General features: G+C 47.8%; 1 protein-coding gene across 1 annotated transcript in view; it reads left to right on the top strand.

Annotated features, from left to right (window-relative positions):
- PTH1R (parathyroid hormone 1 receptor) overlaps nucleotides 1–27,515 on the top strand; it is a 124,699-nt gene that overhangs the window by 49,009 nt on the left and 48,175 nt on the right. Inside the window, exon 2 of the mRNA XM_009333267.1 lies at nucleotides 18,803–18,908. Coding sequence (XP_009331542.1) covers nucleotides 18,803–18,908 — 106 coding nt within the window. The remainder of the gene's footprint in view (nucleotides 1–18,802; nucleotides 18,909–27,515) is intronic.

Raw genomic sequence — 27,515 nt, 5'->3', positions numbered from 1 at the left:
TCAACCCAACACCCCCATGCCCACTAAACCATGTCCCTAAGTGCTGCATCTACACGTCTTTTAAATACTTCCAGGGATGGGGACTCAACCACTTCCCTGGGTAGCCTATGTTTCCCCCCGCATCCAATAAAGGATGAAGATTCTCCTTAGCCCTCTTTTTGTTGTTAATGTATTTATAGAAACATTTTTTATTGTCTTTTATGGCAGTAGCCAGATTAAGTTCTAGTTGGGCTTTGGCCCTTCTAATTTTCTCCCTGCATAACCTCATGACATCCTTGTAGTCCTCCTGAGTTGCCTGCCGAGCATGGTTCCTTGGATGCTTTTCACCTGGGTGAAAGAGCCCTCTCCCTAGCTCAGAGTCATTGTGCATCAGGCATCATTCCCATGTGACAGTTTGGATGCAGCCACCCTCTTTTAGAAGGGTGCAAGAGTTTGACAGCGAGGATGTGGATTGTTCCATGCACCTCAGGGACAGAGAACAGTTTGATTCACCCATGCAGACCCATAGCAACTTTCCTAAGCGTGAGTCTCTGCCACTTGGCTGGAAGAACACATTCTGCCCTGGGCAATGTCCATAACCAATATCCTTCCCGTGGTTGCAGAGATGCTCAGACACAGCTGGATAGCCAACAGCCAGTGCAGACAAACAGGCATTATTTGGGTGATATCTATTTCAGGAGGTGATCCTTCGCACCAGGGAAATGCTTATCACCTCTAAACTTAGGTGATATGAATCCCACTTACGTGCATTTCTGGACACAGGATAGTCACAGCAGCCTGACCCCCACTGAAGCAGCTACCTCCGCTGAGGGACTATTTTCCTGACCAAACCCATGCTGGCATCTGTCCTTGATGTGCCCTAAACCCATGTTGCCGTCTGTCACTTGTACCCAACCTCAGCTTCTGGACATGCTGCTCAGCATGTCCCACACAGGAGAGTACATGGAGGTGCATCCCAGAGCAGACAGATATTGCCGCTGTGCTGTGAGCTATCTGAGCCACCGAGTTTTCTCTGCCTTCAGCTGTGGCTGCTGGCACACTCAGTGCAGAGGGGGAGATGGCATTCAGCCCATACCTGCCTGGCCCACAGCCTTGACACAGCGTGTACAGGGCATGAATTCCTTGTCTCCCTGCAGTCCGTATGCGGTAGCATCCCGCCAAGCAGACGTGACCTGGCACGAGTAAATCCCAAATCCTAGTACTGGGGCAGCAGTCCGAGGGATGTGGGATGGACCATTTGCAGCAGAAACATCTCAGGAGCATCCACCAAGCCCCTTTATGGACATCAAAGATGGGAAGAAAGAATTTAGCTTCCAGCTGTCTTCTTCCCCAGATAGGAGAGAAGAACGGAGGGCTGCACCAAGCTAGATCAATGTTGTGTCTCTGTTACATCTGTGTGTGTCTCTGGCTGGGGAATTGCTGGGACTGGAGGCTGGACGCATCTGGATGTCTGGCACTGAGAGAGCAAAATGCACACAGGGCTCTGGAAGGGGCAGGTTAGCCTGACCTAAAGGCTGTGTGGTGTCCCAGGTCTCCAAGCTGCAGCAGGGAAGACGTGCCAAGACTTTGCCTCCTTCACAAAACTCATGGGCTGCATGGGGCCACAGTGTGATCTTGTGCTTGATCACTGATCACTCAGCAGCCTGCTGTAAGATGAAGATTTGCTGTTTTGGAAGGGGGGGGGGGGAGAGAAAAAGAAAAAAAAAAGGGGCAAAAAAGAAATCAGTCACAGTATGGCCTGGAGCAGCTGCATTGGAAATTCAGTCAAGCCTTTGAGCGAAAAGGCTGATGATTTGCCAATGCGAAGGCTGCGGATCAGCAGTTCGGGCTGCAGGAGCTGTTTCCTCATTCCCGTTGCAAGCAGAGCTCCCCCTGACACCAGTGGAAGAGAGCTTAATGCTTCTGCAGCTTCTTGCTGCTCATTGTAGCTGTCTGCTCTGAAATCTGTCTTTTCCTTTCCTCCCACCACTCCCTCTCCCGGTGAGAAATATGCACATAAAAAAGTTAGAGGTAGTCAAAACAGATAAAGCAAAGAAAGGTGAGAAGGTTTGCTGTGCATGGGGGAAACTGAGGCAGAAAGGCTGTCACCTACGCTCACTTTTCAAACTCCCAGCGATACAGATGTGGTTACCTAGAAAGCTTAGATTTGCAAAGGTATGTAGGTACCTGAACATCTTCTGAGTTCAATACCAAATTAGTAAGGCAAGATCACTCTGAACTCCCAGCTGAGGCTGTTTTGCCTCTTGGCAAACGCTCTGCCCTGCGGGTGCTGAGCTGCGACTCGTCAGCTGAACCAGGGAGCTGAAGCTGCCGATGCAGGGTCATGCTTATGCCAGTCAGTGCCAGGAGCTGCCTGACACTGCATGTGCTCCCAACTCCTGGCCCTACTTCTTTAAGTGCCCTGATGGGCTGCCTGAACTTGGAGTCACCTCCACATCTTCTCTCCCTTCAGGCTGGCAATGTCGGCCCATTCTAGGCTTGAGAAGTATGAGAAATATGCCGTGACTGCAAGGGCAGGTGGGATATAAGGGGATTCAGATGAAGGGAGGATGTCCTCAGTGTAGTACCTTTATATGGAGATCTAGTCCATGCAGTCAGTGGACCCTAGAGCATGATGTACTTCAGTTTACAGCTTACAGCCTGGCACTGCTCTCTCCATCACTCTACCTCTTTTGTCCAGATCAACCTCCCTCCTTTCCCTCTCCTCAGCTCTGCCTTGAGTTTTTCAGTGATCCAAGGGTGATGCTCTGGTTGAGGCATGCCAAGGATGATGCTACACAAAACATCTCCATCTGGGCCTTTCCTTTCCCTTGAGTTGAGCACCAGCCTACTCAAAATTGTGTCTTGAGAAACCCTCATAGGTATCTGGAATAACCATTCGATCTCATCAGCGAATTGAAATCTCAGAGCGTAAAAAACAGTGGCAAGTCCAAAGCTTGGGAGTCAGGATCCTGTACAGCAGAGCTGGAAACGGATTGACTGACAATCCCTTTTCCAGCTGGGATTGACTGACAACCTCAGGGCTGGTAAACCTATAACACGTCCAGGGCCATTCACCTCACATCCAGAGTTTCAGGTCCTTTGCTGGCAGAGGTTGCTTCCTAGCTGCTTTACATGCATGTGGTTGCACCAAGAAAGGCAATCTGATCTTGTATCTACAGCTAAGGAGATGCTGAAGTGGCATCCCAATAGGGTTGCTTCCCACCTCTGGGAATCCATAAAAGATGGAGGCAGCTGGTACACCACTGTCTGACCGCCACCTGAAAGCCAAGCCCAGCAGCCAGCAACAGCTGGGCCTTGAAATGCCTGACGGTGAGTTTGTTTGATGAACGTATTCAAAAAAGAGAGGACTTTGTGTCGTCAGGGCTGTCTTTCAAGCGGGACCTGACCTCACAGCTAAAATAGTTCCATGGCTTGGATCACGCATGCGAAAGAGCATGCTCCGGTTGGCATCTGACGGCTCAGCTGGCCTTGGGGATTCAATCCTGTTGTTAGCAGGATCGCTGCAAGTCAGGACCGGCACTGTGGACAGGGTGTTGGGGGCGATAGCAGCCTCCAATCTCTCCCCGGTGTTTCACAAGTATTTCCTTGGACTCTGTTCATAGCTTAGCAAAAAGCATAGCAGTTTGGGGTTACTGCTGGCCGTCGCCAGTGGGCTACTGTCCACCTTGTTTCCCTCTGGGACTGGTCCAAAGTCCCAGTGTTTTCTGTGACAAGGACAAGGACATTTATTCTGGAAACTGGAATTGCTTGTCCTGAAGAGACAAATCCTTTGGTATTATTTTCCTGCACATGCAGCACTGCGGCCTCCCTTGCTGGGGACTTGGGTCATGTAGCTGGGCCATCATGGGAGGAGAAGGGGGGGACCAGCAGTGAGAGCCCTGGTCAGGTGTAGAGGACTTAGACACCATGTCCCCTGGGATGTTGGCTTTATACACTGTTTTCTTCCATGACCTGCCTGCAAATCTTACATCTTGGGTAGCTGTAACCATTGGGGTTTTGTCAGGATTGCAGCAAAATGCTTTAGTGCCTGAACTATTGCTTTGATAGGCACCCTCAGAGAGCATGAAGGGCTTTTCTACCCCTAGGATTTATCCATGGGGTCTAAGACTCACCAAGAAAACAGGCTATTGCATCTGCTTGGCTCCTTTCACTGCAGTACAGACACCTCTGAAGGACCTGTAACAGCAGTATGTCCCTGACCATCAGCACTTTGAGCCCAGGGGAATGCAGCCCCCAGCCCCACACACTGCTCATTGCACTCTCTGTCCCCCATAACATTATATCCCTCACCACTGAAATCCAGCTTGATCGGTCCCGTGGCTGATGTCAATCAGCTAGGACCTGCTGAAACTGGGGACGAGGGGCTATTTTGGCTTTGGGCTGCATTTCTCACTTCAAGCCAGGAGGACCAGCCCCACTGTAAGAGCAGTGTTCTCCTCCCTACCCCCACACCCTAAAACCATCCAGCATTATTTAGCCAGCAAAGGTTTTTAAGTACCTGATTGATCTGTAGCTAACAAATTCCCACTCTCTGATTTCAGATTCAGGACAGATCTGACTCAGGTGCGAAGGAGGGTATCACAGCCTCCAGCTCTTGAGAGATTTTTTGCAAGTCCCACACACACACGTGCACACAGAAACTCTTCTTTGCCAGATAACACCTCCAGGGGACTCAGCCAACCACTGAGCTCTCGTCTGTTTTGCCCAGGTCTAGGCAGCATGGTGTCCTCCCTTAAATCTGAGGCTGCCGCTTGCTGACCTCAGAGGAAAGCAGTAAAACTTCTGATCATAACAAAAAGATATCACTTCTCATGGCTGTGGACTAAGAAAAAAGAGAGATGTTGACAATTTATGCCTCCTGATACCATGGCGGGTCGTGAGTGCAGAGGAGCTAGAAGAAAATGGTTAAGCAATTGAGATAAACATGGCAAGAATCAAGTGAGAGGAGGAGCAAGGGGGAGGCTCAGAAACTGGAGTACGTGTTGGCTCTTCACTTCTTTTTCAACTCCGTGTGACAGCTTTGTCACTGCTGCTTGGGTAACAGGGACAGCAGCCCTGCACGCTGCTTCCAGGAGATCGCATTAGTCAAGCATACTTGTGATATTGTATTTATCAGCCATGTGAACTCCACTAGGCCCCATATGGCTGACCAATATCATCATCACAAACCTACAGGGGGGAAACTGAGGCAGGAAGAAGGGAATTCCCTAACTGGACCCCAGTAGCAGAAGGGTCTGGTTTTCCTAGACAGTAACACCATCTCTTCCAGGTCAGTCATCTGAAGGGTTCAGCACATGTAACTGGACATGACCACAGGCTGATGCTGAAGGGGTTATCTCCCTGCCCACCCTCTTCCTACCCCCTCTTCTGCATTGTGTGCGTGCAGTGTAATTCATTTGAAGACCTGACTGCATAAAGTCTGGTTATCCAATCTCATTGTTTACCCTGCCTTCAGCAGTAGCTTGGACTAGTTGAGGTCCTGAGGTCCCTTCCAACCTGAATTGTTAGAACTTATGCTCTGACAAGAAAATAACCAGTCCCTTCCCCAAAAACAAGATCTTTCCATCAGAGCAGACTGCTGATCTAACGCACCCCATGGCATGCAGTCGCTAGGTACAATGCAGGGGATGGGGGACCGAATACTGCCTTTCAGCATAGTCACCTCAGATGAACTATGGCATCAACTCACTCCTTGAACCTCAAAGCATTTGGCATCAGGAGAGGGATCTGACTGCTTGGGATGCTCTGTCCTCTCTTTATTCTTCTGCAAGCTTGGGAGCCTTGGAAAGATGAGTGCAACGCTACCATCACTCACTGACAGTAGTACTGAAATTGCCCTTAAAGGATCTCTTGTAGATGGCAACCCACGATGGTAGCTGCTGTACATATACAAGGAAAATTGGTGGTTGAAGCAGGTGAGACAGGTGAACCCAAATCCCTCCTCCAGACTGCGCTGTGAGTGACAACCATTGTTACTGAAAGCAGAATAATTTTACCTTCGCGAAATGACACTGCGGTGCTGGCCACACTGTCAGCTCCAGAGCATCATCATCAGCGGAAACGAGCGGGGAGGTTGTACAGAGGATGAGACCTGACCCACCACACTCCTCCATGAGGTTATTAACTGGTCTCCAGATCCAGTCTGGATGCCATCGGTCCTGTAGGATGGGTACAGTGCGGAGGGCCATGTGCCACCTGCCATTGCCAGTAACACCACACTGGTCAGGTTGATTTAGCCCACTAATCTGGGCATTATGGAAGAGAACTCAGCGCTGCTTGGTGAGCTTCATCCAGCCCTGGCAGGGAGGGGGTCAGGAGAGGAGAGGTGTCTGCACTGTTAAAGGTCCAGGCTCAAACCCTCGCATGCTGCATGGTACTTGCACGATGACTGGTGGCAGACAGTAAAGCGGGGACTGATGTGACTTACAGGGGACATAGATCAGCTTTTTTAGGCCAAATTCACCTGAGGCTTCTTGTACAGTCAGTAGAAACATAACCAATACAACTAGCAGAGTCCAGAGCATGATTCATCTCATCCTGGTGTCAAAGTCCTAATGCAGAGCAGGACAGCAGCTCCCTGAAAGTGCTTATTTCTCTCCTCTTCTTCTGAAGAGGCCCTGAGTGTCAAGTTCCAGTGACACATCTGCATTTTAGATGCTTTGGGTTAGGTGAGATGTCACCAACCCTTATCACTCCATGCCTCAGTTCCCAGCAGTTGGGGGTAGTAGGGGCACTGCTCTACCGTAAAGGAATGTGGAGCAGCTCAGAGATGTTCTTATCAAGACCTTTCCATCAGTCACTGGATCCAGAACCTTTATCCTGAAACACAAATTCTGGCACGCTCTTGGCAAGGGAGAGTGGCTGTGCCTTTGGGCATGGCTGGAAAGCCAGAGCAGCCTGACATCGGGACCATCCATGCATCTTGCTGGGGAAACAAAGTGTGGCTTGCTGGGGATATCTGATTTTCTTACCTCTGCACTGCTCAGAAAAATTGGGATTCTTGTCACTTTTGTGGCAAATAATAGGGAGAATAAGATTTTCCCTCTACAGCTGCAGCTGGGGGGAATTTAATGATGTTATAGTCAACATTTTAATTATTATTTCACAAGCAATATAGGAAAAGCTTGTTTTGGCTTGATTTGAGAGAAAAACAAAGATATTTGTATGTGTGGGGTTGGACAGGTATATACAATATTTGTTATTTCTGTATATGAATCTGTATTTTGTCTAATTTTGTCTAATTTTTAGCATCTAAAGACTGCTGAGGTGTAACAGTGGCACACCAATTATTAGTACTCATGGACCAAAGCCACCAGAATGCTTTTTGCTAGTATTACTATTTAATGATAGGTAACTAATTCTTACTACTTAATAGCAGGTGTTTACTCGTAGACCTTTTGTTTAATTGTTGTCTTAAATGGCTTTCAGTTAGAGACTCCAGTGGGAGTCTTTCATTCTTCAGCATTAATGGTATTGACTTGGTTTCAGACAAGCAACGGTAGTCAGTTGTGAAATGGAGAGAATCCCATTTCTGTGCAGTTTGGAGGGCTGAGTAAAGGCTGCTGGCATCCTCCTCCCAAGCACACTCCCACAGGGCATATTGTGCTTCATAACCCCCAGCTCTTTTGCTGCAGGTATGAGAAATAAAAGTTAAAAGTACTCTTTTTCTAGAGCTTTAATCTCATGATTTGATATAGATCTTTCTCCTGCACTTCTTCTAAGTACTTTCCACCGTGGGAGGATAACAAGGGAATATGTGTCAGAGTGCGTTAAGACAGCTCTGTTTGCATCCTTGGCCCAGCTGACTGCAACCATCTGTCTTGTCTGAGGACAACTCTGAGTACTTGAGTAAAAGACTGAACTCCAACTCCCTCGTCCAGGGAGGGTTATTCCTAGAAAGGCTTTAAAAAAAAATCGGTGCCTAAAGCTTTGAGAACCAGGAGAGAAAACTAAAAGAGGGAGTTGTTTTTGAGAGGTGCAAGAGAACTGGGGAGACAAAGGGGAAGGAGTTGGACTTTCCCATGAAGAATCAAGAAAAATGCATCCCGTCTGTTGCTCTGTCCAAGTGACATTTTCTGTCACATAACTGCAAGAGACTTTCCTTAAACAATTTAAGGACCGCAGGGTCTGTACTCAGATGATCCTCCTTGCATCTGTGGTAGGAGCATGGGAAGGAGAAAAGAGGTGTCCATTTTCACAAGAGAACCCCTTCCATGGCCTTTTGGACTCTTGTTTTGCAAATGTAAAAGGAAAAAGGAATGGCAGAAATCAAACCTCATAGCCCTCACAGTGGTGAAACAATCATTGTAGACAGCAAGGTGTGAAACCAAAACAAACCATCTGCTTTCAAAGAATGAGGGGAAAAGAGAAAGAGAGAAGCCAGCATGGTAGCTAGGCTCACACGCTGAGAAATGGGGGGGTCTTAGAGCACACTTCTTTGTATCATCTCTTGAAGACGAGAGAAAGGTACGGGTGTGAGCCAAGACAAATCAAAACCTAATGTCAGAGTGGCCTCTGCTTTCTTTTGTGGTCCTCCCGATATTTCAACCAGTGGGGCACAGATACAGGGCTCCATCACCAACAAACAAGGGGACCCCAAGTCACAGGAGGGTCAGGCATCATGTTCAGCTGCCAAGTAGGCACCAAGGAGCAATCTTGCATCCCTCTGGCAGCTCAGAGAGCACAGAACTGCTTTTCTAGCCTGGGTTTAAGCCTGCAGCCCCCGCCTTGGTATAGACAAAGAGGACAGTCCTTGGGTTGTGTTGATCTCAAGCTTGGACACCCAGCTGAGACGTTCAGGCTAGGGTTTGTCTCATCTCACATGAGAGATCTGAGCTGAGCAAGTCCTTCTCTGGAACCACTGTAGTCAGAGGGGAGAACTGGCAGTTTCAGGGTGTGATTCATCTGAATATTTTAGACATTAGTTTTAAGTTGGGATTAATCATTCCTGACTACAGTAAACCTGTTGCACAAGTGCGGAGTGTGATGTGTGTTATTTATGATCCAAGAATATAACTCAAATCAGTACTGATCACTGCTGACCTCTCTACACCAGCCCCATCTTCTAATCACTGGGAAGACCACCTCTGCTCGGGCAGCACTGATAAGCAGTTGTGGCAATTTTTCTCCTTGCTTGAAAGGATCTTTTTTCATAGCTCAGCCTCTTGAGTTACACCTCATTTGCTCCAGGGGTGTAAAGCAGGAAAGCAGGCAATTGTTTTGGTGAGGCAGAGGTTCTAAAACTCCAGGTCCGGGAAATGCACCATAAATGTCAGTTCTCCTTGACAAATGATATGTGCTGACTGTAAATCATGAGATCACTTAGTAATAGAGGCATTAGCATGCCAGGATGGCTAAGGAAGGAGATCCATACAGGTAATCAGCTTGAAGAGTTTGGAAGTGACAAGGGTGATAAAGGTCCTCTTCTACTGCTGTCATGGTATCACTCCATCCCAAAGAAATTTTTTTGCCATATGGTCATAAATGCAGTGGACATCTGTGTTCAAATCAGTTAATATCCTTTGGCAGGAGTTGTCATGAGTCTGCAAGTTGTGCTTTGTCCAGGCAGATTTTCTGCCCACGCTTCTTGTGCTGCTTGAAGCATGAGGCTTCCCCAAGGCAAAGCGAGAGCAAATGGGATTGGAAGGGCATCCAGGAGACCAGCTCAGCCTGTCCTGTTCCCCAAGAAACAGTGACAAGATGTGACAGTCCAAATCCTGCCCAGCATCTTTCCATGCCGACATTCCCTCTTTCCATTCACTGGTGTTTTTCTTATTACAGCTGTCACGGGAGAACCATGCTGAGACATGGACTCTTATACATGGGCGGAGAGGATGGATTTATGCTTGAGGGTAGGAGTGTGTCCTTCTCCTTACAGGGCAATGGGGCACTGAGAAACAGGAAGGCAAGCTCCTCAAAAAGTGTGTAGACATCTCCTAAACATGGGAGATTGGGGTGTGAGGGTAGGATGAAGAGCAGGGACCAGCCAGCCTGGTGAGGGAAGCCGTGGGAAGCGCTGAGACAGCCCTGAACACAGCGTGAGGTTATTCAGCTTTCTGTAGCTGCAGTGCAGGTCCCCGAGCCTGGCTAGCCGGAGCAGAGACATCCTGCTGTTCTGGAGCAGGCGGTGGTTTGGGTGATGTGGTCAAGGGATTAAGGCAAAACCACCAGCTTCATTTACCCTCTGGGAGGCTGGGAAAAGCAGGTAGAGGGCAGAGCAGCTTGTGCGCTAATCTCTCAGTGCTTCCACAGCTTGTGGCCAGAGTCCTATTTCATCAGGATCCAACCAGCTCTTCCTTCCCCTTCACATCAACTCCTTTTCCCCCACCCCACCCCACCATCTGGGTGCCTCTTGGGTCTCCTCTTCCTGTCACCCTTCTGCCTTCACACCCTCTTGATTTGATTGTCCCATTCTGGTGTTTATAAGCTCAGTCTTTAAAAGCAGTAAGACATCTCATGAGGTTGATTCCCGTCCTCTGTAAGTGGGGTGGGATGAGGGACAGACACACACACACGGGTTCACGTGGCGGGACAGCAATGCACAGTGCTGAGCTCAGCACCCACCTGCCTGAGCTCTCAATTCTGAATTCCTGCTATCGTTGCAACATCACTATGGGTGATATATGGCAGGGGGAGAGAGGGATGGGTGCTTGTCCATCATGGGGGCACAGCAGAGCTCAGGGATAAGAACAGGAGCTCTTGCGAGGCTCACGTCTGGTCCCACGACAGGCGGGTATATCTGCTGCTTAGCCCCACCGAGACTTACGCTTTGCTGCTGTCCTACCCCCCCCCAACCCCGAGTTTGCATGCACTGAGCAAAGCATCTGCAGCCGGCCGAGGGGAAGAGACATCAGTCCGGCTGCAGCAGCCCACGTGAGCTACAGACCCAGCAGCAGAGGGGGCTTCAAATCTGCTTTCTCGTGCCTGGACCTGGCCCGTCCATGAGTCCAGGGTCTCCTGCTATGAAACGACCTTCCTCCCCCCACCCTCTTTGCCACTCCAGTGTCCTGAGCAAACCGCAGCTCCATAGCTTTCGCGATTAGCTGCTGGCAGTGGATCGTGCCTCTGCTGCCTTTGCTACTGTATCTCTGGCTGGGCCAACTGGCACTTTGGCTTTATTTATTTTTAAATCTTTCCAGCATTAACCTGAAAGGAAATAGATTTCAAACCACATTTTTTTTTTCCCCTTAATGTTGGAAATAATGCCTATTCAGTTAAACCAAATCCCTCAGGGATGAACAAGCACCATTCCCTGCTCTCCCCCACACACACACACTTAACTCCTCTTCGCAACAAATTGCCCCCAATGGATTTTTTTTGTTGGTGGTGGGTTTGTATGGTTTTTATGCCAAGGCACTGATAATGTGCAGGCAGGCAGAGAGTAAGAGACACAGAGGCAGCAGGAAATTAAGAAAGGGAATTAGATTATTTGGGCAGTGGGCAAATCCAGCATCGCCCAAATTAGAAGAGAATAAACACCGTTTATCTGTATTTACTCTGCCCTGTCTCTCCACGAGGGAGATGCTGTAAGCCGTCACCGAAATACGAAGTGCCAGACCCTCACAGCCCAAGCACAAGTCCAGAGCAGCTTTTAGGGGGTGAGGGATGTGTTTTGCCTGAAGTGCCAGCTTCCAGAGTCAAGTGGTGGCGTCACGATCTCCCTCTGAACCCAGCAAGGAGTTTTGCTTGCCAGGGAGCAGGTGTCCTGAGTGACTGCGAAAGCCAGCATGCAAATCCAGCAAATCGCAAGCATACTTGTATTTCTTCTGTGAAATACAGCCAGACACGGGGCACAGTTAATCACCATTTGAGTTGCAGCCTGGCAGATCCTACTTTGCTGTAGGACTGGCAGCAGACCTAGTAACAGAGATTGCACAGGGTACATTTTGTCCAAGACAGCACATACAAATCCCTGGTCCTTCCATACTTGCCAGGGTTCATATGGACCTGAGTAAACCAGCAGGGCCCAGTGGCCAGGAGATACCGGGTTTGTACAAACACTTGCTTGCAGAAGTGCAGGAAAACAGAGAAGACAAACTAGATATCTAAACGCCATCACAAAATAATCGAAAGAATCCATCCTCTCTCATCTAAAGGAAGCCAATTCCATTTATAAAAAACAGGGGTCAGGATCTCAATTCTACACCATCCCATGTTGCCACCCCACTACTGGACCAACCTCATGCAATGCCTCGCGTTCCCAACCACCGCCACCCTGCCACCTTTTCCTGCTTCTGAGCAATTCCCCGTCGCCACGAGCTCCTGACTGACCCAGTTTTGTCTCAGCCCATGGTGAAGACTACATCAGCTCCTGCCAAAGGCAGCTGAATTCCTACTCTGTGGCATTATTTAGTTGTGCCACCTTGTCTGCATGCCTAGCGTCAATACCACATTGTCTTCAGCCCAGCCTGATGCTCTGATATCAGTAGAGATATGCTCACCTATGACAGTTGCAGGTCTGATGTTAGATTAGACTTTGTTAGATTAATCTCCTAATTCTAACAGCTATTTTGAGCCTTCCAGAGTTTAGGAGAGGGGTTGCTCCATCAGCAAGGCTGGAATGAAGCTCGAATTTAATTTCCTTCCCGCTCATGCCCTCAGCTCAACTGCAGACTCTGTTGCAGGAAAAGGACTTGGGTTATGACCTTATATTGCTTGGTTTGGTGTTTCAGTTAGACCCTTCACCCAGCTCGCCTAAGGCACTGTTGAAGGAAAACCTTAGAAAAGTTTTGTCACGCTCCCCAAAGCTGACTAACTGTTGGTCTCTTGTGTCCCCACCCCAGTCCACCAGGTTCACTCCTCACGAAAAGGCAGCACTATGACCACCCTTCCAGAGGCGATCACCAAAACCAGCAGTGCCGGTTTGGGGTGCGACCTGCACAGCTGGCTCCACCTATGTCCCACCCCGTTCCCACACCCTTGGGACCCACCTCACTTTTCCCTCCATAACACCAGCACCGATGCTTTCATTTTCACATTTCCCTTCTTCCCTTCTTTCTCCTGAGCCCCCTCCTGCCCGCACCCCCTTTCTGCTTCACACCAGCGATTACCTGGTCTACTGCTGTCCAAGATGGTGATCACCAGCAGTCCCTTGCCTTGGACCCATCGAGTGGCTGTGGTGCTCTCGACCCTGACCAAGGAATCTGTTTGCCTTTAGCTATTTTTTGAGCTGCTGCCAGGGAAGTTTCACAAAAAGGATAGTGTTATTTCTGAAAATGAGTCCCATAAACAAGGATGAATATGACCTCCCCGTTGAGGTTTGGGGTTTACTTTAGTGGCTGGGAGATCAGCCAATGAAATGGAAATACCAGAAAACATTATCATAATTGCCCCACGGCCTCCTCTGGGGGCAAGGGAAAAGGGGGAAAAAAAGCTGAACCAAAACTGATTTAACAGCCTCTGGATAGCATTGTCATTTCACCCTTCCCTGCTTGGCCTGCCTCCTGCTTTGTATTTCTGCTTTCTCTGAACAAGGGGGAGAAAAAAAAACCAAAACATTCCTAGATCTTTTCCCCACAAGGAACTTTTTTTTTTCCCCCCCCTGGCGAAAAACAGTGCTGGGAAGCCGAGAGGTGATAAACATTGAGGAAGAGTTGCAAAACTGGGGAGGCCAGGGAGAAGGCCCCATCCCTTCCAGCTGCACCTAGTCTGTAACAGCAGTGAAGGGCAAATCTGTTCTTCTGCACCTACCTGTGTAGTGCCCAGGCTGTCTGCATCCCTTGAGCTTGTATAAATTTGATGCCAAGTAAGCTTAGTGCAGGAATTTATGCTGAAGCAAGTTAGGGAGGGCTCATGAAAAGGGATTTGCTGTCAGCTCTTTTAGAGTGATTAAATTCTGCAGGGGCACGATGACCTCATACTTCCAAATAGTTGGATTTGGGAGACGTACCTGTCTGTGACACTATTTCTGACTTCCCTCAGATGCTTCTCTTGCCGCCAGAGCTCATGCCAGCAAAAGCTCTGCTCCTAAACTCCACAGATCTTCTCAGTGCTGCTAACATGAGCAATTACTGCAGTCGCCAGCTGCCCAAAGGAAAAAAAAAAAGGAAAAAAAAAAAATCCCCACAGCTGATCTGATTTATTTTAGGTGGTGGTGTGAGGATGGAATGAATTTCAGCTGATCTGTGTATCTAAATACTCAGTGACTATAAGGGGAGCTCTGGATGAATACCTCAGATTGGTAAATCTCATCCTGGCTGTCCCCAGTTGGCCAGCAAGGCAGGTATTATGCTGGCAAGCACATATGATGTTTGTTCCTTTCCGTTGGCTAATGAGCGTCTGCGGGATGAGAGGTGTTGGGCTGCAAATGCGTGGGCTCATAGCAGAGGTTCTTGGTAAAAGATGAGTGACACGTTGAATGTGCACATCTTGGTGAGTTGTGGCTGCGGTGCTCACCTGGATGAAGCGCTTCTAGCACCTCTTATCTATCTTTTCATAGTCCTGAAGAGCAGGTTCAGGGAATACACAGAGTAGATTGTGTTGAGCATGTCAAACTGGACCATACCCTGAATGTACACATATGTTCCTGGATGCTCAGCAGAAAAATAGAGAGCCTATAGATATATATATGAAAATAGGCTTATTCATGAACAGTCAACCTTCTGTCCTAACAGACCGTCTCCAGGAGCTGCCAGTTTAGGATGTTTAGAGAAAGAGACAGCTCTTATGGTTGTCACCTTCCAGCTTTTGGTGATCAGCAGTTTAAGACCTTCCTGCATCAGAAATGTGCTGAGTGCAGACCTTCCTGCATCAGAAATAGGCTACGGTGTTTAACAGCTACTGATGGATTTGTCCTTTATTAATTTGTCTAATCCTATTTTGAATCCACTGATGTGATTTGCTTACATGCATTGTCCTGTTTCTGTTAGACTTTGTTCCCTTCATCTTGTGCCTCCCAGGTCTCAAATTCTGCAAAATTGTCACTAATTAGCCCCCTTTCTCTGCACCACCCAGTATCTTGCAGACACCTCTCACACCAGTATCTCCAGCCCCATCTGTCTCCCCACCCAAGGGATCCAAATCCACTCCAAAGCAGTGGCTGCTTCACCAGCAGCAGCTCCCACCTGCTGTGAACTCCTGCAGCCCATACCTCAGCACTTCTGAAAATGAAGCCGCTTATTTCGCTGCCTGAGGATATTCAGATCCCACGAAGTTGGCATACGCAACTGCTAATGATCTTAGCAAGGCCGTCCCACAGAATTTTTGGATCAGGTGTGGAGATTGTTTGTCTAAGAGAACGTTTTGCCAAGCCAGATCCAAACGTGTCTAATACCATGAGTGCATCTGTGCTGCAAATAAAATGTTCCTGTGGATTTCTTTTAACCTTTGACAGCCAGGATGGAAAGATGAGTAGGGCAGCACTGTCTTAAGATCAGAAGATCCAGAGCAAGAAAATCGGATGCATAAGAAAAAGTGGTATTGAACAGTTAAAAGTGCTCCAGCAGCTGACAGGTCCAAAGCTGCTCTACGGTTTCCAGCTGTGGGTGTCCGCCCTGTCCTACCTACTGTCCCTTGAACCCAAAGCTGAGCCATTTCAGTGCCTGATCTGCCAGCATACTGCTCAATCCTTTGTCCCTGGAGAGCTTTCAGCCTGGCTGACACATCGAAATGTCTCAGCAAGGGGTTTGACAAGGGATGGAGGCAAGGGATGGAAAGCGGGGTTGGGACAGGAGGGAACAACAAGTTCAGAACCACCAGCTATCAGCCCAGTTTTACTTAGGTGTTTAATGGGAGTTATTCAGCAGCAAAGGAGCAGCACTGCCAGACTGCGTAGTTTTCCTACAAGTCTCTTGAGACTAGGCGTCTCTTTCAAGTCACAGAATTTAATGAAAATCTCTATTCTTATTCATATATGAGTTTACATACACGTTTCAGCCTCCTTGACCAAGGAGAAACACAGAAAGACATGTCCTAAACATATCTCTCAGCATTTAAACCAGTTTTGGGGGAGGGGAGAGAATGGGGAGTTGTTGGGGTTTTTTTAAGGGTCTGGCAGGTTTTGGAAATGTAAGACTGGTAACCAGGGCTCAGGAAAGCTGAAAACCTGGGCTGAGTTCAGGGCTCTGCCCCAGCTATTCTGCCCAGCTCTGGGCACAGTGCTCGGTGATTTATCTCCCTTTCTGGGAAGTAAAATTTATTTTCTGTGCCTGGCCTGGGGAGCATAGGTCCCTCTGGCTGGGAGCTGCCCTCAGAGCACACTAAAGGAGCCTGAGGACTAAGTGTGCAAGGGATGAATCATTTGAAATGCCTGAGATCAGATTCTACTCTGGCCACTATAAATCCAGACTAACTCCTCCAGCTTTGATGGAATCACTCAGGGTTTGCGCAGATATAAATGACAGCTGGATTTGACCCAGAGGTTTTGTGTTTCCAATGGAAGAGTTGAAATGCGGGATGTTGCCTTAAATGTGGACAGGCCAAACATCTGGAAAGGGATGGCTTAGATTTGCATTAACGTTAACATGGTTTTGAAACCAACTCCCACTTCTGAAGGATTTTTAGCGCGGATTTTTTCCAAGGACATGAAAAATTAACTTCTGATTTACTCAGAATCCCCTTATCAGATCTAGCTATCCATCCGCATGTCCGTTACCACACCAGCTGTCAAACATCCACCGTTCCTCTCCATAGGAGCACACTGGGAAATTGAATCTGAGTTTACTTCTAAGCTAGATTTCATTAACCCTTATTATGTCATTTGTAGTAAGTCTTGCTCGAGAACTGACTGGCCGTCAGCTGGTTTATCTTACTTGCTTTCCAAAATGAATTAACTTAAAATAGTGAAGGAATGTTAATTCTGAATAGCAGTGGGTTTGGGGAGTACAACGAAATGTCATAATCCCCCTCCAGTCTCTGCTTCAGAGGGATTGAAATGAGCAGCCACCTCCACGGGCAGGCTCTGCAACCTATCGACAGGTTTCCTTCTCATCTGCAGATCGCTACTGGCTTCACAAGGTTTTGTATTCTTCCATTTGCCTGCCTGTACCATGCATTGAGGTTTAGGTCTGCTCCATCCACCAGGATGTGGAGCGCTACCCTAGGTTTTGGATTACAGGTTTACAGTGGCCTGTCTCACCAGCACAGTCAATATAAGTAAAAAAAAAAAAAGATGTTGCTTCGTATAAAACAGTACTGCAGCCCTTCTTGCTTACATTATGCTTTTACGAGTGAGGGCGTGCGAAGTTCTGTACAAATCCAGAGAGAGGCGACATCTGCTCTCATTGCATTTATAGTCTGATTAATCAAGACAGACAAATATTAGGGAAACAGAGGCAATGAGAAGAGCAGTGATTTACCCCAACTTACTACATCACTTAATTCTCTCAGGCTAGTGCCTTACCAACATCCTTAATTCAGGAGCCCTATAAGGTGTTACACGTGGCTCTTCTGCGCTTTGAACCAGCTTTGGGGTGATCTTGTGGATGAGGATCCCTCCCAGTCCCGACCTCCCAGAGACTCTTCTGCCATGACTGGCAGAGTAGCAAGGATGGACCCAAACCTCAAAGGTTTCACAAGGGTGGTCAGATGCTGCAGGTCAGAGCCTGTAAGGGAGGCTCGCCAGTAGATGGACATAGTCCACAACTTTCCTCACCCCCTTCTATGCTGCAAACCACAAAGCACCTACAGGGTACGATCTGCACCACCCATTCAAATCTAGGGCAGAAAATGAATGTAGAAGGTTAAGTATACTGTTCTTTTAGGGAAAAAAAGCCAGAAAGAACAAAGACAGTATCACCCCAGCGTAGCTGGCATAGGTACAGTGAAATTTCCATCCATTCCTGCCAAACTGACCTGGGAGAAAGTTCTTCCTAATCTCAGACTTTATCTGGCAGTGGGACGGGTCCTGGGTGTCTGAGCAGGACACACGAGCTAAGTACCCAAGAGGCACGGCAGAAAATTAAAGCAGCCGTATTGCATTAGATCAAAGCTCTATACGCTATAACAACCAAAGCATTCGTAGAACAAGCATTCCCCACGGTTGTACCCGCAGCTTCCCAAGGCCAGCCATGCCTGACGGGAACGTGCCAGCTTCATGAAGCAAGATTATTTTTTTTTATGACCAGCAAGTGCCTTTGAGGGCTGAGTATCACCATATATCAGTAAGCAGCAAACAGAGGAGGGTAAAACAGGCCCTGGGTAAAGCACCCTCCCTGTCCCCCCTCTTCTTGTCCCTTGACCTCTGGAGGCCTTACAGGAGGAGAAATCTAATCTTCCCAGGATGATGCTCACAGACTCTTTTCCCTGAGCCTTCAGTCTTTGGGGGGCAGATGCTGTCAGCTCACAGCCCTGCCTAAGGCAGCCCCCTCTCCACATGTTCTTGGATTTAGGTGGGATGTTTATAGAGCCTGATGCTAATGTGGCTAAAGGCCTGCACGCAGAGATGGAAATAGCACTGCATTGATGATGGCAGGTTGCAATCCTTAAGAGGAGAGGAGTCCTTGGTACAATATTATTCACTAGGATTTTTTTTTTCCTCTTGGATAGTAGCCTCATCCCTGCAAGCTGGGGCACGCCACTCCAGAAATTGTTACCTTCCTGTGTGTGCATGTGTATGATGTGAGCAATTGCAGTGCGCGCTTCCTTTGCCACGTATGCAGGTGATTCCATGAGGCACCTTGTAAGGGGTGTTGCTTGGGACACTAATAGCTGAGCCAACTGAGATACGCAGAGCAAGGCTGGTGGAGGAAACTGCTGAGGCAAAGGAGATTTTGCATTCAGATCACCTGCGTTATCTAGGAAGTTTGTGTCCTGCTGCTCTTCGCATGCTGAGGTTTAACCTCATTTCTCCCCATCGCTGCAGGTGGATGCTGATGATGTCATCACCAAAGAGGAGCAGATCTTCCTACTGCTAAAAGCCAAAGCTAAGTGCGAACGACACCTGAAAGCCAAGGTGCCCAAGGTGCATGGTGAGTGTTCCCACAGCAACCCAGACTGCGTGGCTGGGGCTGGGCCCCTCTCTGCTCAACCCCAGCCCTTCCCCTCAGTCCCACAGGCAGAGCTCAGAGCATGTGAGGGAGGCAGCTGAAGAAGGCCCCACACATTGGTTTTTCAGGTTAGGCTATGGGGAAGATCTTTCAGCGCAAGGTGTTAGAAAGCAAAGTTGTCACAGCCTCTTTCTCCTGCTCCAGAACTCCAGGTGCCAAGGGGTCAGGAGGATGCAAGAGTCATGGTCGTGGGCTTACAGCCCTTATCACTATACCCAAAGCCCAGGCAACACACAGGAGACAACATCACCAGGCAAAGCATGGGAGATAGCATCAACCATCCTTTCTCCCAAGATCCTTTGCAGCAAGACACCAGTGGTATGGGAAACAAAGCATCCTTCCAAGACCCCTTCTCTGTTTCCCTCTGACATACTCTCTCTATGTATTCTCCTGAAATGGGCCCAAGCTCAGCTAAGCCTCTTTCTTCCACTTCCTTTGTATTTTGGGCTGCAAAATCGCTACCAGATGTAGGGCTGGAGGAAGAAGGAAGGGAGAAAGCTCTCTCATGTGGGTAGCAAAGTAATCATCCCCCATTTGTTTCTTTCATCAGTTTCACATGTGTTAATTATTGGCAACTGGGGCTGTATGCTGAGGCACCCTGCATCCACCCAGCTAGTCCTGGGTGGGCGTCCTGTCCCATCTCCCTCTATTGCTGCAAGAAGGGGACAAGCCAGAATGCTTCCCACCTTCACCATTGCATCTCAGAGATCTCGATTCCCACAGCCAGCACTGTGGGAGTACCTGGAGACATCAGCAGCAGAGGGAAGGGTACCCAAAGCCAGCTGTGATTTTAAAGCAGAGTTGCCTTCCCACCTGGTGTCCCTCTCCTGTTGGAAATGACAGCAAGAGGCCATAAAAGCCCAGCTTTCATTTTATTCCAGGCCTCTGGCTTTACATCAGCCAAAACCTCAAGCCACATCCTCTGTTGCTTCTTTGTCCTGTTCACCCAATGCCCAATTAACACCTCATTAAAAAACACATGTGCAAAGGCATTTCCTTCTGTTGTACTATAGACTATCTGCCTACCTTGGGATCTGGTGATATCAACCAGCTGGTCTTGCTCTCTCACCCTATTTTCTAACACTTCTCTATGAGACTGTCAGCATTTAGTATTGATCTCTCTCCTTAATTGTCACCAGCAGTGTTGGTAGGGTTGGGGAGATGCGTATGACTGATAAACAGACTTTGGGCTCTTTACCATGGTCAGTTTGGTAGAACAAAGGAATAAAATCACAGGGCTTTGCAAACATGCCCTTGGTCCTGTTTTGAGACCTGGTTCTGCGACTGAGGCCAGCATTAGCTCTGCCATTGACTGGAACAGAAAGAAATCTAACACTTTGTCATTTAGATATCTCATGGAACCAAGTCCTGGCTGTGGAAAAAGCTATTCTGAGCTGCTCGGGCAATAAAACTCAGGCTCACTGCTCCATCCTCTATAGCAAATCTCTGTCCAATCCCAAATAGTACAGCCAGGAGGAGGAATCATCTTGATGTCAATACTCACAGCAATATATTCAAGGCTTTAAAGACTCAAGGCAATCATTAGCAATAGGTAGTTAGATCAAATTAATCTGCAAGAAGTCCACTAATCCAAAGACAAAATGAATTCTGATTTAACCTTTCGCAAGAAATGTTTTCTTAAGATGCTGTGAAAGAACCTCCAGTGGCAGCACATCTGTAACACCCCAGAAAATCACTCTAGCACTTCACAAACAAGGCAGCGAGTTGCCAGACCATCTCTGAGATGGCCTAAAGAGTCGATGGTTGCAGGCAGAGGATTTTGCAATTTGGAAAAGATCTTCCCACTTGGCAGAAGAGGTCCCATCCACAGATTTTTAGACTACAGATGCCCTTGGACACATTAAATGATAATGGTACGGGGTATTTGTGAACAGACTAACTCAATCTCCATTTTGCAGTGTGTCTGCTCCTTCATGCTGCAGGAGTCGAAGGAGGTGGATAGTTTTCGATCCTGTTGTGGGGTGAGGGGTGACAGAACAGAAGGCTGTAATCTGCACTGTGTTAGCTTTAATGCAATTAATTGCTTGGCTAAGGCTCAGAAGCGCAGTTTTTGCATAAAGGCTTCAGAGCCCAGGGTGAAAAGTGGTTAGGTCCAGTCCTTTCCTCCTTTGATGATACGGAAACCGGGGCCTGGTTTCCATTTGTGCTAATCACCCAAGGACGTATGGGACTGTGCCCTTCTCAGTCAGATGGAGGACCTCATCCCATTGCCTCTTCCCTCACTACAGATTCAAAAGAAAAAGCCTGGGAAGGGCAACATGGTCTTCACAATTAAGATGCACCAGCCCCCGCTTGCAGACAATATTTATGGGGGCAAAGTGGTTGTGACTTGGAGCAATATAAATCCTGGGTGGTCACCCCAAGCCTTCAGGCAGTCTCCTGTGATATCACACAGAGTATTTCTGAGAAGCACCCACTTGGGTGGCAGGAGGACTATTCTAACAGCCATGGAGGACTTGGGTTGTGTTACCACCCTGCCAGGTCCCCTATTTGTCTTGTCTCTGGATTTTTAGAGCTGTAGGACAGAGTTGTCCCTCATGATGCATTTGTATTGAGTGGTTAAACATTGGAACAGGCTGCCCAGGGAAGGGGTTGAGTCACCATCCCTGGAAGTATTTAAAAGACGTGTAGATGAGGCGCTTCGGGACATGGTTTAGTGGGCATGGTGGTGTTGGGTTGACGATTGGACTCGATGATCTTAGAGGTCTTTTCCAACCTTAATGATTCTATGATTCTATTTTGGCACTGCGAGACCTAGCCTCTCCTGGAAGGAAAACAAGTGACTCTGCAGAGAGCTGTGCCCAGGTCCATTTGACCCTCTGTTTGATAATGGCAGCCCATAGTGTTGATATGCCACTATATGTATACCTGCTGTATATACCTTGCCAGCAGGTAGACCAGAGTCTACCTGCTGGCAATGCAGACTGATGGTCCCCACATCAGATGCACAAAGGACCTCGTCCCTTTGCAAGTTCTCCCCCGTGGCAGCCAGGCATGCTCCTCCCTGTCTTGACGGCTCCCAGTGCCTCCTGAAAGCAAGGCTGGAGACTCAACCCCTGCCCCTGTATTTTGTTTTTCTTTTCAGTAGTGTGATGAATAGGTCCCTCTCCGAAGGCTGCTTCTGCCGGTGTAGAACAGACGTATTTTATATTAGAGGTGGGGCAAGCCCCACTGAGAAGTATGTTTACAGATCACAGGGAGCAGTGCACCCCTTGGCCTGAAATGATTTATTGATCTGGCTAGTATTCAAAGGGCAAAAGGGAACATGCACAGTTTAGCCCCTTTAAAATATATATTAAAAAAAACCCAAGAAAATAAAACAAAAAAAAAACCCCAACAACCATGAAAGTGACCACAAAAAGAAACAAATCATCCCAGGCTCAAGGTATGCAATGCAGGAGGCAGCATACACTCCTGGTTCAAGCTACCTGTGTTACATTTAGTTTCTGGAAGTCTTCTAAATGGGAGAAACTGCCCCATGTGGTCGACAAACGGCCATAAGAATCGTACATGCGACCCTGGGAAGTTTGCATAATGCGCCCTCTCTGTCTGTAATAAAGCAGAGCTACTCCATGGCATCCTGGAGGACTTCAAGGCCAGACGATCTGCCTTGCAAAAGGGGGTAAGGGAGTACGGTTTCACCTGATGTAAATGACAGTGGCACAGTGAACTTCAGCTGAAGAAGTCACCCATAAAGCAAAAATCTTGGTCACTGGGGCCATTTTGAATTTGAGCCAAAGTTGTCACAGTGTTGGTGACAGTCGTGTGCAGCAGAGGTGTATTACTGATGACCTTGAACATCTGAGCTCCTTCTAGAGTTCGTGGACAGAGAAGAGCATCTTTTGGGGTGGCATCTGCCTCTCACCTGTCTCCAGATGTTGATCACAGACTAAACCTAGGATTGCTGATTTAGATGGACCACTTAACACTTACGCTGCAGTATGATATGGTTATTGATGATGATGGTGTGATCCCTAGGAGGGTAGCCTAGCATTAAGATATCTTACCTGAACGTGCGGTGGGATGTCCATCTTCAGACGTTTTCAAGACTTGGCTAGACAAGGGCATGACTGACCTGACCTCTTGCTGGTTTTGAAGGCTGAAGGTTGGACAAGAGATGTTCAGAGGTCCGTTCCAACAAACATTTCTATGATTAGCCCTGCCCAGGGGATCTACGATCACAAGCCAACAGCATTGAGGCTCGTTGGGGGGATTGTTTCCTCCCCGTAGCCTTCAAGGCTCCATTATCAAAGACTGGTGAGGGCCTAACTACAATGCAGCAGGTACAGAGCTGGACAAGGAGAGAAGGGGAAGTCTGGGTAATTCATCTATCTCTTACATTGGAAAAGAAGAGGAGCTTTGCATGTTGTCTCTCTCTTTTTCTTCTTTTTTTTTTTTTTGCGTGGTGTTTCCAGTTATCTTGCATGTTCAAATCTGTGCTTGGTTTGTCATTCTAAAGAAGGAAAAAGAACAAGCCCACATGAAGCAGCAGTTTTGGAGAGATCATAAGGAAAGCACATCATACAGTCATCAAAGGATGAGACTTCTTCAGCCTTTCTTACATAGTTGTTTGTGGTGGGGGAAAAGATTCACATTCAGCTCTGCTTGAAGGAATCTAAATCTATGTTATTACTTCCCAGAAACAATGCTTTCCTGCCTAGCGTGTCAAAGGTGAAAAAGGAGATTGAAATCTCTTCCATTAGTTCTGCTTCACTATGTCTGAAAGTACCAAAAAGCACTGGTGCAAGAGCTGGATCTCAGCTGCCCAACCTGATGATCTGCTTGTAGAGCCAGTATCCTTCTGGGACCATTGTAGCAGCCTTCAGCATGGAGCAACTCTAACTGTGGGACAACCCTGCAGAAAGCCTAGTGGTGTAGAATGTTTGGGAAAGGAAACAGTTCCTCCTTAAAATCCCTGGCCCAAGTCAACAAGGAGTGGCTTTGGACTTGAGAGTCCCATCTCTCCAGGGAAACTCTTAACCACAGAGGTCATAGGAAAAGAGCTCTTTGGCCCCATGGCTGTTTTAGAGCTGCTTTCTACTGGATACTTACGCAAGTTCTGCAACAAGTGAAGACCGCTGTGCAGCCTGAGGTCTGGCTTTCACATCTCCGCTCCGGGGTTTTGTCCTGCACCCCTCAACATTCAATGTTATAGCTTGTGGATGGAGTCAGAAGAGGACTTTGAGAGACGCATCCATTGCTATGGGCACACAGGGCTACTTCCCTCTCATGGCTCTCTAAGCCATGAGAAATGGGGGTGTGCACTTCTGCAGACAGCCTCTACTTCTCCAAGGAGCCTTCTGAGGACCATTCTTGCAAACCTGGTCTCATCAACACTTCGAGTTCATACCTGGATTTGAACCAGACTGAATGAAGCACTGTTTTTCCGCCAGCTCAGAGGCAGCCAGACGGAAGGTGTGAAGAGGCGGCAGTAATGACTCTTCTCTCAGACAAGGAGAAGATGGAGTCCCATGGACTCCTAACTGCATGTGATGTCTTGAACTGGTCCTACAGGGCATCTCTGTGACAAAAGGAAGGAATGACTTCAGCATAAGCCTACATCCTTGATGAGACAGCTTGGCTAACAAGGGCCGAGCAGAACTCAGTTATGGTGACAGAGGTGCTAAGCACCTGTGTGTGTACACAGAGGCCAGTTTTCTTATCGCCAAAAAGCATGACTTCATTTGCTATTTCAGATTCCCTTTAGCATGCAAGTACGGGCAGGGCCAATGGCGCAACTGATTGACCTGAGAAAGAGCCTTTTTGGAGGAGGTTTCTTTTTCAGCTGGATCAGCTTCCTGATCTGGTTCATCACACAACCACATAAACAAGAAAGCCATTGCAGGGAAAGGAGCAGTGCCAGGAAAGAAAGGTGTTGGTGTAAGCAGTACTGCATTGAGCTTTACCTGCTAAACATCTGATGTTTTGAAAACCCAAGCTGACTTATCCCCCATTGCCTTCTCTCATTGCTCCCATGCAGCCCTACTTCACATCAAGGGGTGTATGCATCTACTAAGTGCTGTCAAATCTTGTCCTGCGATCACCCTTGACTCATGCGTCTCCCTGTTCATCAGAAGTTGCCAGATACCACCTGGCAGAGGGCTGCTTGGATCCTGCCTCTGCCTGGGCGTGATTGCAGCCCGGTGTTGTGATTTGCTCCAGTCCATAATAGTCAATGATCTGTGTTTTTGGAAGCAGTGAGATTTGGGACACCTTGTTGTTTTTTTTTTTATTTTTTAGATAGAAAGAAATATCACGTAAGCTGGCAGGAAAGCTTGGTAGGGCTGCTGTCCTCATTCTTGGGAGCTGACGCACAGGGATATTCAACGCCTCACCTCCGATCTCAAAGGAGAGTCTGTGGCAGAGCCAAGATTTGGATTCTCATCTCCTTACTCTTCAGCCAGGGCACAAGCCACAAACCACATTTCCTTTTGTCCTGGAATTCAAGGTGAGGCTACAAAGATTCAAATCCGGGTCAACAGAAACTGATGAAAATCGTTGGACAAATCCCACTTGACTGAAACTCAAAACTCTCGTCATCGCTCTGGCTTTAAAGCCTCCAGTTTTGTTTTGAAATGAGGAAAACACATTTGAAATTTCCTGCAGTGCAATGGCTACCTGGGTTCTCCTCCTCTTTTACCCATCTCATCGCTGAGTGCATTTCATGGGCCAGTTCTTTTCCTGGTATAAACTGGCAGATTCCCATTCAGTTCAGTGAGGGCGTTGATTTATCACAGATTCATCGATTTCTCCCACAGTTCAGCACTGCAACTTACTTTTTTCCCCCTCTAATATTCATTCAACCAACATTTTAAAAAGGGAAAAATCTGAATTTCAGAGATATCCATGGGTCTTAAGAGATGAGAGGTATTCTGGATCAGCACCGAACCTTGATTTTGGGCTGATATCTGCTGTTCTCTAACCTTGCAGCTACCCGCTCCTAATGCATTTACTTGGCAATTGCAGGCTAGAAATGGCTACACGGATTAACACAAGTGAAGAAGACACACTATGGGAGGGACCTGTGAGTCCAGCACCACTGCTTGCCCCCAAGAGGGGAAATGAGATTTGGAGGAGCAGGTTTCTGTGCATCATTCTTCCAGCACAGGCTTGGATTTGGCATGGAGACACACACCAGAACTGGCTCTTTGAGTGGAAAATGTGATCCTGCCTGTGCATGGACTTCATGAGCTCTTCCCCAGGAAGCAGCCAGCCCAGAAGAGATAAGTACCTTGGATCACACTCCAGCATACTCTGGAAGCAGGAAGACCTTGGTCTCCCATCCATTCCGCTTAGCATTGTCCTTTTCCCTTCGCTGATTTTTACTGTCTCAGTTTTATTAAATTCACAGTTTTCTTCAGCCTGCACGATTATTAGTGAGTGCCATGTGCCTCACAGTGCAGTGCCGAAAGTCAGCAGTTTCCAGTGAAGCTCCTATCAAAATGGCCAGTGAGTGGTTACGTTGTTCTCCCAACCAACCTGCACCCTCACAAGCATGGCCAACGCTAGCTTTGTCTTTGTGCCAAAGGGCTGATCCTAATGTAGCTCCAGCTACTAAAAATGGCCATAAGAACCAGTACAGCGGGCCTAAAACTTGAACTGCATGTTGTGAAAAAAGGAAAGAGTTGATAGGAGTATGGAGAGTAGTAGTGTCCACCCATCTTGTAGAGACCGGAAGATGTTCATTAGAAGGAGACTTCCAGAGGCTGGAAGGGATGTTCACTGTTTCTTGGTTTTAACTTTCTTCTGATTCCTGGCCCATGCCCTGAAAGATCAGGCAATTAACTGTCAAGTGGAGTGTTCAAATATGTTATCAGGGAATTAGCTGTCAAGTGGAGTGTTCAAACATGTTATCTGCTACCATGGTTCAGCAATATCTTGCTCAGCTGAAATAAACCAGATGCAATTTGTTTAGATGTGTGTCTAAGCCACATTTCAAGAGTTGGATTAGGGACTAAGGAGCATCAGGGTGAACAGTAGACGTGCCAAGTGTTTCTGGACAGTGGGAACATGTGGCTGTTACATGTGTAACATGTAACAGATGGCTAGCAGGATTGATAGTCCAAAGGAAAGTCCTAGCAAACGAAAATGTAAAAAAATGATAAAATTCTAAACTTTCTTCAGCAATAATGAACCACTCTTTATGTGTAAAAACTCCAAATTCCCTTTTTTCCCCTGTAAAAATGTTAACTTTAAGTTTTATGCTAGCTAGTGGAGGCTGAGCCTCCTCCTGTCCTCCTAGGACAGATGACGTACAATGTCTTCTGTCCCCTGGCCACCTCCCAGGTGTATCTCTGAGCCTGAGGACCTGCCATGGACTCTGAGCCATGGGGTGACATGGGCACAAGCCCCACATGGACCTGTGCCATGGGGAGACAGGGCTGAGCCAGTTCAGTGTGCTTCCACACAGGCCTGCCTCGGGATATGTGCGTCATCTGCCACTTTTGGCTAAGGCACTGAGGGACGGAGACCCAAAATATTAAAACAAAAAAAAACCAAAAACCTGTC

Source organism: Pygoscelis adeliae, unplaced genomic scaffold, assembly GCF_000699105.1.
Source record: "Pygoscelis adeliae isolate BGI_AS28 unplaced genomic scaffold, ASM69910v1 Scaffold88, whole genome shotgun sequence".
Classification (NCBI taxonomy): Eukaryota; Metazoa; Chordata; class Aves; order Sphenisciformes; family Spheniscidae; genus Pygoscelis; species Pygoscelis adeliae.
The sequence above is the reverse complement of the archived record's forward strand: the minus strand, read 5'-3'. Positions and strand labels throughout refer to the sequence as shown.